General features: G+C 42.4%; 1 protein-coding gene across 1 annotated transcript in view; it reads left to right on the plus strand.

Annotated features, from left to right (window-relative positions):
- Positions 1-16373, plus strand: part of TMEM178B (transmembrane protein 178B) — a gene marked incomplete at its 5' end in the record, with an annotated part of 149728 nt that extends 133355 nt beyond the window's left edge. Inside the window, one exon of the mRNA XM_010024844.1 lies at positions 16076-16373. Within this exon, the coding sequence (XP_010023146.1) occupies positions 16076-16326 (251 nt within the window). The remainder of the gene's footprint in view (positions 1-16075) is intronic.

The following is a 16373-nucleotide window of genomic DNA, read 5'->3' on the forward strand; positions in this document are numbered from 1 at the left end:
CAGAGGTTCTGTTTATTACTCCCCAGGCACATGCCCTGGTATTCTGTGCTTTTGAGCTTCATCCTATTCCAACTACACCAGCCCTCAAGGTCAGCCTACATCTGCCCTGTAATATTCCAGCCTTTCTTACTACAGGTGCCACCCAACTTCCTGCCATCAGCAAGTTTCACAGCACACTTGAAATGCAGGGTGTGAGAGTTAAGTCCCAAACGCAGCACTGGGTAAATGTCTCAAAGCTGAACAGCCCTATTTCTCTTCTCTTTTCTCTGCTGGTGGTTTTTGTTTGGCTGGGTTTTTGCCCCCCTAGGCAGATCATCACTTCAGCACGTTTGGTTGCCTGTTCATCTGTACTGTGGTGTGACACAGCTGTGTGTGAAATACAGGAAAGCTTCTGTAGTCCCAGAAGAGGATTTAAGTGCTCAAGTAACAGGTGTTTATGTTCCAGTGCTGTTGGTGCTGGTAACATAGACATTAGCGCCCTCAATGCCCACAAACACATTTGAAGTCTGCTAGTATCTTGTGCAAGCACACACTGATCTATGTGTGGATCTCTGTAAATGGTTTGTTGTGGGTGTCGATACTTTCTGGGCAATGGGTCTCCTAAATTAGCTTAGTATTTCTCATGTAATTAAAAGCTTAGTTTACACAGGGGGCTATTTTGCTTTAATATGCTCAGATATCTATGTGATATTTAATTTACTACAGCACAACATTCAGATTAATACATTAGGACTATATTAAATACAGAAAACTTAAATTTATTACAAACTAGCTAAGTCTTGTTTACTAATTGGAAACTATTACTATATACGGCAGAGTTTCTAGTGCATCTGCAGAGATTACGTTTTGGCTTACTGTTATTTGTGATTTGTCAGTGATTTGAAAGATGGCTGATAAAAGTTTTCAGGTGAAACAAGACCCAGTGTAACCATGCATAATGGGACGGTCACTCATAGCTTACAAAGCCATCTTTGGTATGCTCAAACAATACACATTTCAGTGGAGACAGATCCAAGGTCATGCAACTGGGAACAAAAAGTGTCAGTCATCCTGGCGGAATGAGAGACTGCCTCTCAGAAAGCAGCGACTCTGAAAAGGGCTCTGGGATCATGGGTGCTGGGATCATCCAGCTGCACAGCAGCTCTCAGCACAATGCAGCTGCTAAATGTGCCAGTTTTGCTGGGAATATACAATAAGAGCATGAGGTGAGGTTATCTCTGGGCAAAGCAAAACTATTTCTGGATATCCTAATCTGGTGTTTCTGCTAAAGAAGGATGTGGAAAGATAGGGAGAGTTTTGCAGAAGAGCTACAAGAATGACTCAAGGTCTCAAAACCAAGAAGAGCACAGCATGCCATGAAAAGCCCATTGCTTGAAACTGCTTAACAGGAGGTTCATACTTGACTTGAACACAGTGTGGAAGTACCTATACAAGTAGAGAAGCTATCTGATAGTAGCGTGCTCTTTGCATGTACAAAATAATAACAAGATACAGCAGTTGCAATCTGAAACTAACTGAAGTGAGAGGCACCAGATTATTTTATCTGCCAAATTCTGTCAAGATGTGTGATATTTTTAATAAAGATGTGTTGGGAGGAGATCAAATGTATTTTCTGCTTCACCACAGACACGTGAGTCAGGTTTACAAAAGGTTACTCTCTCTGTTTTGCACAATTCAGTGGCAACTGCTATAGCATTCCCAATTTCTTTTAACAGCAAAGGTGCATAAAGTAACATCTACAAACTGAAGCAGTCAGTTAATAAAATACACAGCTACTACCATCTAATCTAAAAGTCAGTAGCTGTCAATGTTTTCAGGCTATTTCATGTTACATAGGTAATCCTTCCACAGCCAAAAAACCTTTTAATTTGAACCTTTAAACTGGATGGTGCTTGACTACAAAGCTGTTACTTCTGTCACAATGTAAATGCTGTCAACATGTTGTCTTATTGGTCCTCAAAATGCACAGGGTGCCTCTTAGTTGCACCTAACTTTTTCTCTGGTCCGGTAACAGGAAAAATGCTTTAGGAGGCAGGCTGACGGCAGCTGACCTCATTGCAGATGAGAGGAGACTGTGTTAACTTGGTAGCTATATAATCAGTCTGAAATTTAACTTTCCCTTCCACTTGCAACACCGCTTGTCTTGCCTCTGTTTGTAGCGTTTGCTCTGTTTTAATTTCTAGACAAATAGCTCTTCTGTAATGCTTAAACATTGCTGGCTTCCCATATCTATGGGTTTTGTCCCTTATTGCCCATAATTCTTTGAACAGGAAATCTCAGTGGAGCACTGAGAAATGTGCTGTGATAATCTAACAAGACCAGACATGGTTTCCTTGGACCTCTGGTTCTTTATTATATTTACTGAACTGTCTTCTTTCTAGCCCATGTGGCAGTGCCTAATAAGTACTTGTTTTAGTGTGCTTGATGTAATTTCTCAAGCAAATTGCCGAAATAAGTCATTAGCAAAATGCAGGCCGTTATCTGGTATTAGCTCATCTGGAATCCAGGACATGTAAATGGTGATTTAGAGTGTGGTTTACACTGTTATTCAACATGTTTTGTAACAAGTTAAAAACTATTAATAATTCATCTTTTCTGCTTAGTCCAAATATATCTGTATCAACAGCAACCGCAGGTCTCTTATGGCTTCCAAAGTTCTTTTGCATAATTTTCCGTATTTATTGCAGAATTTGTACTTGGATTCCTTATCTCGAGCAACAGCATTTGCCTGACCACAGTAGGATGTTTTTCAGTCCTTCATCTTGTACAGAGCTAGATGGATACTGCAAATTATGTTTACTGGTTTTGACCTCATTTTGCATGATGGGACTACTGCATAGCCTCTTGTACCTTTTATCCTGCAAGGTGGGAGAGTTTCTCTTCTCGAGAGTTTCTCCATTTGGAATTGTTCTCTTATGTTTCACTAAGAGTAGTTCATTTTATGCATCTTACTTGAGACTGTATAATTCTATTACAGAAGTGGGTCATACTCAAATTATACATGACTCCAAGCACATCATCTTGCAGCTTCTTGCATTTTCTCTACATGTAAATACATGAAATGATTGAAAATCTGTGCATCAGTAAAAGCTCCATACTGCGCATGCCATCCAGTAGTTTTATCACTTTATAATAATTCTGGAACCTTAGAAGCATCTGTAACAGCCCAGGATGCTGTGAACTGGCACACTGGCAACTGTACCAAGGCAAATTCCTGTATCTTCAGGAATCCCTTCTTTTAGTTCTTCATCAACGTGTTTAAGAATACTTTCTGTATCATCTTAAGGTCCTTTCCAACCCTAACAATTCTGTGATTCTATGATAAGCAGACAAGCTATATGTCCATCCAACTATTGGGTTTTCCACCAGTACATTCATCCATAGGTTTTTCTTGCTTCAGCGTCTCAGATTTTGCTAGGTTGGTTGTCTTTCCACAACCACGCAAACCCAGCCTCACCACACCTTCTGTTATTGTACTTGCTTTATAAAATCAGCTTTTAAAGCCAACCTCTGATAATCTGTTGTTTTCCCAGTTCAGCTCTGATTCCATTTCAGTCAGCTGTTTTCATAGAGCATGTGCCTTGCTTTATTTGTAGTTTTGAGGGCTGGGCTGACTTTGCACCTAAATGCTCCTAAACTCCTTTCCTCCACATCAGTGTCTGCCACAAGGGAAGTGGGGTGGCACGGCTGCCCCATGGTGGCACACTCCAGTGTTTTGGCAGTGGTTGCCTCCTCCCCTTCCCTAGCTGGTGCACCTCCCTGATGAACTGCTGTCCCTTGTCCCAGCTGGAAATATAAAGTGACACTTCCAACACCTTGCTCTGGTACTTGCTTGTGCACAAAATTATCCCTGGCCAGGTTATATCCCTGGCCAAAGCTACGTCACTTGCCCTTGTAATGTACTAAAAGACCAACAAGGAACAACATTTTATCATCCTTATCAGAGCTCTGTCCTTCAGCTGCACATTCATGTATTTCCTTTTGTAAGTCTGTAATTTGCACTGAGAACACATTCCAGTGAAATAGAGAGGGGGTTTACTGCATGCCTAACAAGGTAGCCCTTCGGGGAGAGACTACTGCGTTGTCTTATTTTGTTCCAAATTTACTGCAAATAAATTCAATAAATCATCTCTGCACTTGTTTACTGTATTACCTGTTCTCTCCCCTCTTATCTGGTCTCTGCCAGTTTTGTCTTGTGACATGCACTTTAGGATCACTTTAGGGGTTTTTCCCCATTTACTAACAGTTTCCTTAGAGAAGCATATAATTTTACTAGCCTTGCAAATATTCATTATTCTTTGCAAAGTCAAGCATGTTTCTTGCTGTAACCTTGCTTTGAGCCAATTATAAATTTCACCATTAATAATTCAGTCTCTAATTAGTCTATTTGGAAATTATTCCAGCTGTTAAATGCCCTTATTCATGTGATTTAGCTTCACCATGCAGATCTGTAATAAAATGACTTGTAGTCTCACACAGCAGCTCATTTCTTGTCTTTGCCTAGTGACATTTTTGCATGAAATACTGGGCTTGGGGCTCTGCTTGGGAGTCTGAAATTCCCTTTTTTACTGGCACTGAAATGCCTGAAAGTCTTGCTGTACACACACAGCAGTGCTATGGAGTTGTTGCTCTCTCATTTTCTGTCCCAGCATTTGCTTTCAGAAACATCATGAATTTCTTTCATTCTGCTCTCCTCCCTCCTCTCCAATGATGATTTGCCAATCTGGGGGATTCGAGCACCATTTGCCAGCTCCACTTTTGCCATTGATGCAGGTTTCTACTGATCTACCTAAGAGTGCTCTTTGCAGCTTGTCCGTACTCACAGGACTTAGGTCAGGGTTACAAAAGCTTTAAGCCTTTTCCCAGAGCAGAGGTGAACGTCTATTCTTTCCAGTGCTGGCTGCTGTGGCAGAGAGAAGCAGGCAAGAAAGATGTGTGAGAGGGGAGAAAAAATAAAGTTATGTAGGTGTGCTGGCACAATTTAATGCTTTAGTTCAGATAGGCAAGAAAGGATGTTTATTAAAGAAACAAAGAACAACCCACTTATGAATGTTACGAGTGCATTCTGATTTTATATTCCAATCTAGGGAGAAACAACCTTGTATAAATCATTTCTATTCTCCTCCCTTCTCAGAAGTATTTCCAAAATATGCCTTCCCTCAATCCAGGCATAAGGCAACAAGCTGCTTTATGAGCCCCAGAGCCAGAGGATGAAATGACCATTTACACTGGATGAGCTTCTCTTGCCCCAGCTATGTCACGCTTGATGCGGGCCTGTCACAAGGCACTGGGAGGACAAGGATGCACTCAGGGCTTTGGGCCAGTGCCTCCTAGAGCCCAACAGCTGCCAGACCACTGCTCACTGTGTCCAGGAGCTGATGACCAGGATGATACTAAGGGATGCAAACCCTATCAGAAAGTGGGACTTCAAAACGGCTTGGGAGCCCGTGCAGCACAGTTGTCAGTACAGACACGCTGCACATGTCTGTATCCTCTTTTACTCCCCACCTCCACAGAGAGTCTTGTCTTCAAAATCCCCAAGCTTGTGTGCTGTGCTTCCTTTGCCTGTGCTGTGCATATGTTAGTAGATGACAACTAAGGCATCTGTGTATTTGCAGCCATGGATCGTTACCAGCTGTTGAGTCATTTGAGTCCCAAATTTAACTCACTGTACTTTGAAAATAGCACATAGCAGAAGAAAATAAGAGTGTTTATTCTACATGATTTGGTCCTGCCATCTCAAAATAATCATTCTGCTGCTGAATAATTTAAGAAACAAAAATGGAGCAATTTAATACAGCAAGTGTAACGCAAAGCTCTGTGATTGGCATCTCCTAGGCACTTGCAAAGTACCTTCATAGCAGCTGCCAAGAGGAGGCAAAGAGAAAGATAAACAAAAAGGGAAAGTAAAAGACAAGCTTTGGAATTCATCTGGAAATACAGTGAGTCTCACGTGGCACCTGGGATTTCTATTTTTCACTGATAATCAAGGTCTCTACCCACCCTTCAGAATATTCACTTGTGGTGACATGATCAATGACAACACTGAAAATGGAAGATATTTTCCATGGTCATATTTATTTTTTTCTTTTCCACAACATGAGTTTTTGAAAATCCAGTTTCTTGTACTTCTTTCCCGAAAACAATAGCACTAGAGAGCTTACATAAAATCTTTCTTCCATATGGAAAGGCAAATGCAAATGCACGCAATCTTTAGAAGAAGACGTCTACAATAAGTGGCTGTAATCTGAGCTATGAAGCTTGGCATAAATATAGCTTTCACAAAGGCGTAATGCTCTTTGCCACTCTGAAAAGTATTTATAATTCAAAAAATGTTGGATCACTGTTAAAAAAATGAGATGCTGATCATGCAGGAGATACTAAATTAGTGATGACTGCAGAGAACTTAAGAATTCAGCAAAACTCCTTGCAGACCACTGTAAGAACTTATTTATGTGGATTGACCTCCAGATGGAGACAAAGGCTGGTTTGTATCATGAGATGCCATAAATTGGTTATGAAAGTCTGAAACAAGCCTCAGGGGGACAAGGTCAGTCCTCTCTCTGCTGTGCTTCCCACACCACACACGTACGCTCTTGTTCCTACTTGTGCTTTTGGTTAAATTTTGCATTATGCTCTAAAGTGATTTAAGGCCTCGAATTGGAATGAACTTGAGTTAATGTACAGCATTAATAGGTTTTAAATGTTTAAACCTCTCTAAGGCTCTTGACTGTTTAAAACCCTCAAACACATTACAAGGGTGTTGCAGAAGACAGGAAAGGAGCTGATGAAGGTCTTTATGGACCTGTGATGAGACCCAGAGCTCAGAGCAGCCATGCAGGCTTTGTGCCTTAGTGCCCATTGGCAGTAACGTAACAAAGCCAAGCGCATGCATATGAAGGTAATAAGAGTCAGCCTGTTTTTAAAAATGTCCTTTTCCATCACTTTCAGGAATTTTTAGTCCCTCTTTTCTAACAGCTTTCTCCTGCATAGCTTGTGGCATCCCTCACAGATGGAGTTGCAGATGATGTTCCTTGGTCCTGTTATAGGCTATGTTTCCAGGGCTTAAAGAGTGGCCCTTCTTCTGTATTTCAAAACTGGTCACTGATGGATACATGTCCACATACGGATAGAGGTCCACTGGACATACTCGCATACATGGATTGGATTGGGAGTGCTTCATCCTGACCAACTAACCATTTGTAATCAGTTTTTAGAAACTGGTATGACTTTCCTTTTGGATATTATCTAATTTCCTATTTTCACTCCCAAAATAAACATTTGGGAAATGATCCATGCAAACAGACAGCCCCCTCACCATCTTTTGGGGACTTAATACGATGCCAAGGTGGCCTGTTTAGCATTTGCAAGCTAGAAAGCAGTTGCTCAGCTGATGGCACGACAAGGCTCACAATATCCTAGGCAGAGCTAGGATAGTGTGTTACATCTCTACTGCTAGTACTTATCTGTGCTTACTGGTGCACTGAGAACACATGCTGCATTTATCTATTAATGCTGGCACCCATTTTGAAAAGGGAATAGGAGACTCTCTGGAAATATGAAAGATCACCTGCTTTCACTGTACAGGTATCTGTGTGTCACTGTGCACTGGCCACTGGAATGCCCTTTTATAATTTTGTGTTATAATACTCCTCAGGGGGAATCATAACACCCATCTTTGCATCTCCAACAGCATAAATTCAAGAGAGAGTTAGGTCCTTCTTCTCACAGAATATTATTTTCAATTTTTTCCAATACCTCAGGAATTTAGCTAATTCTTTAGGTCTATACTGGCAGGCCTAGCCATGAAAAGTCAGGACCTAAGAGTCAACACTGCCATAACAGAATGGGGGTGGTATATAGAAAGAGTTTTTTTCAAATCAGTAGCACGGCTGTACTGCAGGGTGTAGTCATTTAGAGGTGGGGTTTTTCCTGGAAGGAAAGGCACAATGAGAGAACTCATTGTCAACTCCATAGCATTTGATCTCCATGGAAACGTTATCAGCTGACTTCAAAGTCAGCCTTCAAATGTGTTGAATTTTTTTTCCCTCTGGCTTGTTTCTGATGCTCCTAGATGTGTGCTTACACACTGGGGGAGAAATAGCAACACGAGCAATCCTGGCAAGATACCTGATCACAGAAGAGCACTGGCATTTAGGAGATGGAGAAGAAAGACTTGTAATGAGGTGCAGAGATCTTATAGTCTGAAGCAAGAGCAGGACAAGTAGCGTACATGCATTGCCAAACTCATTGTTTTTCAGTCTCAAATCAGTCTCTCTGAACTTGGTGTACAGTAAATTAAGGAGTCAGCTCACTCTGGCTTTTCAGCAAAAAGAACTGTTCATATTCCTGTGCGTGTTTATTTGAAGTCAGCTATACTGACTTGTAATTTCTCCCTCACCAGCATGGGAGGTACTGACAGTACCTTCTAGAGTAACAAGAACAGAAAACGTAGCGTAGTCTAAAAGGGATATTAAATGTAGCTTGCTTCTCAGGGATGTCAGTAGATCTTGGGGGGGGGGGGGAGTTTGGGGGGGGGGGGGCTGACAGAAAGTGAATTCAAGTAGAAGCAAAGCTGGGGAGACTGATCCGATAGAAATACAAAAGACTCTCCCACCCACAGCCCTGGAAACCAAGTTATGTGCATTTTAAAATTCTGCGGTTGTTCCTTACCCCTTAATAATGTCACCAGGTCTTTGATCTGTTACTGCCTTCTGAATTCCAATGGCAAAACACATCAAGGCCAAAGGAAGACAATGAAAACAAAAGTGGCATTTATTATTGGGCTGGTTTTTATAAATTAAAAAAAACCAACCACCAAACCCAAAACCAGTTTGGTGATTTCCTTGCATGCCTGGCATCAGAGAGGAAAGAAGACTTCACGTGTAACAGAAGGAAGACTAATATTGGCAAGATTTGCTAGATAGAAAGAATTCTTTAGAGAGAGAAATGGGTGTGCATTTCTGTGTGTAGCAGACCTTGTTAAATGCAGAGGCCGTAGCAAGGTTTACATTCACCTTCTTGGCTCCTCAGGTTGTCAGCTTAGAAAAACAACATTCCCCTTGGACAAATCATTGCTACACTTGCTTGGTCTAATCTGCCTGGATAGAGTCCATCTGGCTACTGGAAATTCAACAGAAAAAGCAGCTGGACCTGGCAGAAACTAGACGAGTGAGGCCTTCCTCGTTTCTGCCCAACCTGGCTCTTCCAGGGGATGGGGAGACAAGTCATGCCAATGTCCTTGTGGGGGCTACAGAGGCGGCAGAGGTATTTCCTCTGCAGTAGGAAAGATTTCAGCATGTGATCCTTTAAGGCAGTACAGCGCCAGGGTAGTTTGTTGCTTGCAAGCATTCACATGAATGATGTAAACTTCGTAGGGGTGATCTGCGCTAAGTGGTTCTTGCTGACAAGACAATTACATCACATTTTGATTTCTGGCTATTATATCTCAAGAACTGTGTCACTGAGCACATATACAAAGAATTTTTCTGTTCCTGGCAGATCAGCCCAGGGAAACACTAATAGAGCCCAGAGCCTTTTGCAGCACAGATCCTCAGTTCACATTCAGTACAAACAACAGAAAGTTCTACCACCAAAAAGTGATAGAACCTTTGGTCACTTGAAAAAATGAATGCATAGGCTTCTCTTCAGCACTCAAAGGAAAATACCCAAATCAGGTAGCCACCACCATCACCAGGAGCTCCCAATGGCTCTTTAAGTAGTGCCTTCAAGCAAACAAAAGTATTAAAAAGGTGAGTACACACCTTTAAAAAGCACTAGAAGTATTCCCTTTAAGAGTGTTTTTAGAGGCACACACTAGGCAATGTGGAAGAAGGCTGCACTGAATTTGTGCTGTGTCTGTCCTCCAGTTTCACTTGTCTTGAAGAACATCTGTCTGAAGACTTTTCAGCAACTTAAGATTTTCCACAAAAGAAAGATTCCACAAACCCTCTGAGGCTCCTTCTCTTTCTGAGAGAGGTTCCATTTTTTTGACTGGAAAAAAAAAGACCTTACATGGAGAGAGGCAGAATGACCTGGTTGCTAAAAGACCAAATGCAATGTGGTGCATGGTTTCTCCATGCTTAGGGAGATATCCTACAGTAAGGCAAACCCAGCCTGACCCCACAAGTTTCCCTTCAGCTCTGGAAAATGCATAGGCTGAGAAGCACCTGCCTGAGGAACAGTTTGATACTAAACTTATGTGTCTTGTCATCCGGCAAATCTGAGATGTGATGGAGTTATTCAAGTTTGCTCAGACCTCCAGTGCCCCTTTCCATTTAATGTTTTAGCCTCTGTCTGGGCCATCCTGGGAGGTCTGTACTGCAGGGGATGAAAGAAACCTGCCAGCAGCCTCTGCATGTTGCCAAGCACGGTGCTTCCCAGCACAGAGATAATTTCACTAGCCTTTGATTAGGGTGTTTCTTCATTTTGACATTAAGAGATCCTCTTCTTTCCCTTCTGTTCCCAGTAAAATACTGAATCACATTCCACTACTACAACTGGCACAAATTTTGCTGCTTCCTCTGTTGTGGCTGCAAGTTCATGAGCCATTATTTTTGCTTAATGGCTTTAGTCAAGTAGTCAAGTCACTTTATTACTGCTAAGTTATTTTGGATGGGTCATAGGAATCAGCATTGCTAAAGTAATCAGAGGGTTATTCAACTCAGGCTTTGATCAACTCCCTGTTCCTCCCCAGATCATTTCATCAAAACAATGTGTCTTTAGCTAAGCAGTGTTTCTTTTGCCTTACATGCCAACTTCAGGGGGTGCTTGCTCATAGCTGGTGATCACTGCCTGCCATGCACAGCATGGATATCCTCTCCCAGTACAGTTCCACACACCATGGTATACGGTAGCAGAAATGTCACCATGTGCAAATCTGCAGCATGCTGTAATGTGCAATATAGACTGAATGTCAGTTACATCAGTATAGCAAACCAGAGACCAGCCCTCAACTGCTGTAATATTGTTCCACATACCATGCTGATTTACATGAGCTTAAGGATGGTACCCATTAAGTGTTTGCAGTCCTGACAGGATGCATAGTCCTCTGGTGTCATAACTTATGATGGCTTGTGCGGTGGCAGTTCAATAGACAGGCACTGCTGCTGAAGTAACATGCAGCAGGCTCACAGCTCTGGTGCGGTGCAGATGCCACTGGTACGTTTTGAAGTAGGAGGCCAAAGGCCAAATGCAAACCACATTCTGACAGAGCTATAATGCAATATCACAGCACCACTACAGACCCTGCACTTTACTCTGGCTCATGGTATAAAATAAAAATGCATGAAGTTCCAACCCAGGTGCGCATACGGTCTCACAAGGGCACCACACTAAATCTCCATCACCCAGTCAGACTTACCCTTCCATCTCAGCCTTTTTTATAAGGACAATTTTCCAGTAAACCCCTGGCTATTCTGCAACCTATCGGTGATGCTGCAAGCTGCCTCTGATGGAACAGTACATAATTAAGCAATAATTTATATTCTGTGCGTGTATGCACAGAGCAATAAAGTGCTCTCAAGAGCTGCATGCTGCTGAGCCGTTTAATCCATGCACAGAAGGAGTTTACTGCAAAGCTGCTCCCTCCAAAAGGCTTTTGTCATCACTGTGTTGGGAGGGAATTTGGTTTATTCTTTAATAATTTCATTTGATTGTGATATAATTTAAATAGCTAATGGTACACACTCCACTCTAGGATCAGACCTCATTTTATTTGTTTGTTTGACGTACCTTGACAATAATAAAAGCTAGTAGGGCAGAGGGAAAGTAAAGATAATGTTGTTTCACTTCTGAGATTTTTTTCTCCCAAAACCCTATAATAAAAAAGTGATGATAATTAAATAAACAGTACTCCTTCCGAAGACATTAGTGGCCACAAATTGCCATCAATCGCAGCTGCTAGGGATACTTTAAAAGGCAGAGATTTGCATTTATTTGAGAACTGCATGGTTTCAGAGGACATCTTAAAATCCATACCTTTCTGCTTCTTTTTTTATCTATTAGTGTTCATAAGTAATACTTGACATTTCCATCTCTGACAAAAAAAACAAAACCCAAACCCAGAAGGGGAGAAGAATGAGGATTTTGGGTTTGTTTACTTTGTACAGCACTGTGAGTCATTTCTGCCTGTTGTGGGGTGAAGGGAGAGAAACAAGCATCTTCCCACCAGACATGGAAGAAATGTTTTCCAAATAATGAGAAAAATTATTTGTAGAGAGGAGGGTCTCAGAGGTGGGCTTGGTGCCTGGATCATTTTAATTACAGGCTTTTTGGATTTCCCTTGACTTCAAATTGGTGATGCCTCCTTGAAGCTAGTCTGACACCTCAGCCCTGATCCTAGGCAGAAGGATGTTTAGATGAAGCTCCTGCCAGCGGGGTCTGTTTGCGCACTAGCACCACGAAGTCTCACCTTCATTTGCAGTATATCTAAGAAAGGCAGCAGTTCTTGTCTCACCAGACACCACAGACCCTGGGAAATCCCTCAAGCTCTTATCACTGTGGAAGCTGAGCCAGGTCTGTGGGCAAAGGACATGGCTTCTGACATGGTTCAAGGGTTCACTAGCGTGAGGCAAAATTCAAATGTATTTGATATGGATGGTTTGAGCCTGTCTGTGCTTAAATCAGTTCACTCAGAAGCAGTTCTGCTCTCCCCTGGAGGTGAGGTTCGAAAACTGCAAACGGAGGCATTGCAGCCCCTCACACAGCTGGGCTGATCGGGAAGAAAATGGACGTTTACCAAAAAATCTGCAATTCCCAGCAGCAGAGCCCCACAGCTCTGCTTGATATAATTATGCTTAAAACCAGCTACAGCAAAGCTCTCTGACTCGTAATCCACACCGAATTAGGCTTTGACCGTCAACGGTATTACCTTTCCCAGCCATCCCTCTTCTGACCATGCCTGCCCCTGCAGCAAGGATGGAAGGACCTCAATCTTATACACATCTGTAACAAGTAAGTCCATCTCTGTCCTAAACAAACTTCCAGTCTAATTGGAAGGGACATTCAGTGTGATGTTTAATATCCTTCTTCAGTAATATATAAGAAGGCAAAGCACAAGATAGCCACGAGGTATAAAATAGCTCAGGTGCTCAACCTGCTTTTGATCATCAGTCTGTTAGCAGGACAGGCACTGTCAAAACCAGCCCAAGAGGAACCCAGCTGTCTAATAAGGAGTCACGATGGAGGTTTGAATACACGTCAAACAGCAGTTTCTTATGCACAGACATGGCTTTACATGAAATTTCATCTCTCACCTGACTGAAGCATTTTGCAGTGACATGTGAATTTCCTTTGTCACAACTGCCACTGTTGCCTGGTCTCAGTCATTACTGTTTCGCTTAGCATGATAATGTGTAAATCCCAGGACAAAGAACTTAGCACGTTCTGCTCTCCACAGCTGCTGAAGGAGGTGGTCTTTATCTCCCCCATCCAGCTTGCATACAAGCACATCCACAGTGAGCTCTTATTACCCCCTGTCAGAGTTATGGGGAATGTTTTTCACAAAGAAATTGAAGTTTACATTGCTGCAGCTGCCCAGGGATCTGGGACATTAATACAACGTATGGGGGCACCTCACTGATGGCAAGAACCTGCCAGGAAAGTGAATAAGGGCTCAGTTTATTTTCTGGGGAGAAAAAGAATCTCAGGGTTGGGGGTGATCATGACTTGCTGCAATCCTGCTGCCTCTGAAGCACCATGTCTATAGTGCAGGCAGTGTCATGGGCAGCGGCAACAGCCTCCTTCCTCCTGCTGTCCCAGCTCAGTGTCTTATCCAGGTTAGTACAGGTTACATTTTCAAGTTAACCTCTGCATCACTTCCACCCATGACTTTCACTATGATGGCCAACAATCATGCAATTTGCATGGATGAACCTTTGTGTTATAGTTGCCAGTTCATGAGGAGAAGTTACCAAACAATCGTGAGGTAGTAACTGTACTCAGTTTTCATTAGTAACCCTCCTGATGAGAGGCCTGATTAACTACAAGTGGGAAATTCCTTGCTTGGCTGAATACAAACAACACATAGGACTTGTATAATGGCCATAAAGATTCCTCTAGGTGGTATGAAATAGCATTTTTGTGTCAGTAATGAATAGAACTGTGCCATACAAAACATCCTTCAGAAACACAGGAGGGTGACTGGCTGAGGGCTGTACTATGCATCCTCTAATGTTGTGCGTCACAGTCAGTATTTGTCGCCATGGGATTAGCACATTCTCCCATGAAGGGGCAGGAACAGGGCAGCCTTTATTTGAAGAAGTCTCATGCTCATGATTTGCTTTATTCTCTATTGTTGTTACTCATTCTTCCTTATTGTTCATTTGTTATGGGGCAGAATACCCCCATCAAGGTGGAGTGCCACTATATTTGGGCACTGTTCGAATACAAAGATAAGCAACACTTGGTGCATTGTAGAGCTTGTGATCAAAACAGCCAAGACAAAGCATGAAAGCATGGGAAGTATTTGAAATACAAAGTTATTTCCTTTCCTTTTGTACTTAGGAAATGCAGCTCCAGTCTGGCCGCACAGATTTTCCCACCCACCTCTCTTAACAATCTTACATTTCAAGAGAGCTGAAATTATCATGTTCTTGCTAGCAAAGAAAGGCCTTTCATGTCATATTCTAACCACAGCCATTTGAAATGAGCCATGGAGCTTAGCTCAGAGCACAGTAGCTCTGATGGATCCTATTATCCTCAATCCAACAATGTGCTAGTCGTGTTGACATGTCACACAGAGAGCAACCACATTCTTGCCAGACACTTTCGTGTTACTGGATAACCCAAGTGACATGGTAAAACACAGAACAGGGTGCATGGTTTCTAATCAAACTACCTCGGTAAGAGATTCTGCAAGGGATACCTCCCCATTTGTCCTGCTTTGAAGTAGTGCAGGACATCTCTGAAGACCTCTCCAGAGCTTGGGATCTCGCAAGGCTTTTGCTAAAGTCCAGAGAGCTGATTGTAGACTAATTGGGTGCCCGTGAGAGGCAAGAAGGCTGGGTTCATTTCAATAGGCATAGTACCTCCTGCAGCTTGGGCCTTCTGTGACCAGGGCTCTCAGGCAATTCAAAGAAGCCCACATAGGGAGGAATTAGAGAGTAAAAATAAACTGCCAACTTTATGATGACTTCAGTTGTTATCTCATGAGACAGATGCGTAGCATCTGTAGCTATCCATTATTTGGTGTGTGGGTGGCAACTGTGACATTTCAGGAACTCAAGAGTTTAGCTTTGATGAAGCTGGAGGCCAAAGATCAAAACTGGACTCATCTGGGTGGGCTAAGGTTCAGTTTCATCTGACACACGTGCCTTCCCATAACACTTACCACCTGAGAGAGTCATGAAGCTTGTCCTCACAGTGCTCTCAGGAAGAAATTAGATACTGATGCAGGGATGGAAAACAAGGATAATTTGAAATTTCCCCAGCACTGCAGAGGGCATCAAGATTGGGACTGGAGTCATACAGAGAGTAGAATCTGAATTTCGAGAGAGATTTGAAGGTTTTGACAGTGGTATTTAAAAAAAGGGTGTGTAATGAAAGATTTCAAATTTTTATATAAGAAAAATATGAAAAAAATCTCCCAAGTCGTTTCAAATGTACGTTTCAACAGAGCCAAATATGTGAAGTATTTTGTAATATTTTCTTCTACAAAATCCATCACAGAAAAAATGAAATTAAACAAAAAGATCAAGCTTTTTTTTTCCCCAAGAAAGTATTGAAACATGATGATTCACTCTGTCTAAAGCAAAATTCCAGAAAAATCCATGGTCTCATGAAGCATTCTGGTTCCCAAGGGAGTGCTTGTAAATGAAAACACTGTTCCTGTTGAAGTTTCTCCAAACAGCTCTGTTCAGCATCAGATCAGTATTCAAGGCTCCTTTGGCACTCAATTCTTTCCCCATGGAGCCACTAGACTAAGACATTTTCTATACAAACATCTTCCCCTAGGTATTTCCTTACTGCTTGCACCAGCTCTTCTCAGGAGACTTGGAAAGTGGTATGTCTATCACTCTTCTAACTTCTCTTTCTTTTTTTCCTCCCTCCTTCTCCCCTTCCCACTCTCCTCCAGGAACCTTCTGCATCATTTCACTGTGCACGTGCGTGGCTGGAATCAACTTTGAGCTCTCCCGCTACCCCCGCTACCTGTATGGACTTCCTGATGACATCAGCCATGGCTATGGCTGGTCCATGTTCTGTGCATGGGGGGGCCTGGGCCTCACTCTTATCTCTGGCTTCTTCTGCACTCTGGCCCCTTCTGTCCAACCTGTCCCCAGGACCAACTGCCCCAAATCTAGACCTGAGAATGGGACAGTGTGCTAAAATGAATAGCAAACAAATACACACACACACATACATATATATATATA

The sequence above is a fragment of the Nestor notabilis genome, unplaced genomic scaffold, assembly GCF_000696875.1.
Source record: "Nestor notabilis isolate BGI_N333 unplaced genomic scaffold, ASM69687v1 scaffold9512, whole genome shotgun sequence".
Classification (NCBI taxonomy): domain Eukaryota; kingdom Metazoa; phylum Chordata; class Aves; order Psittaciformes; family Psittacidae; genus Nestor; species Nestor notabilis.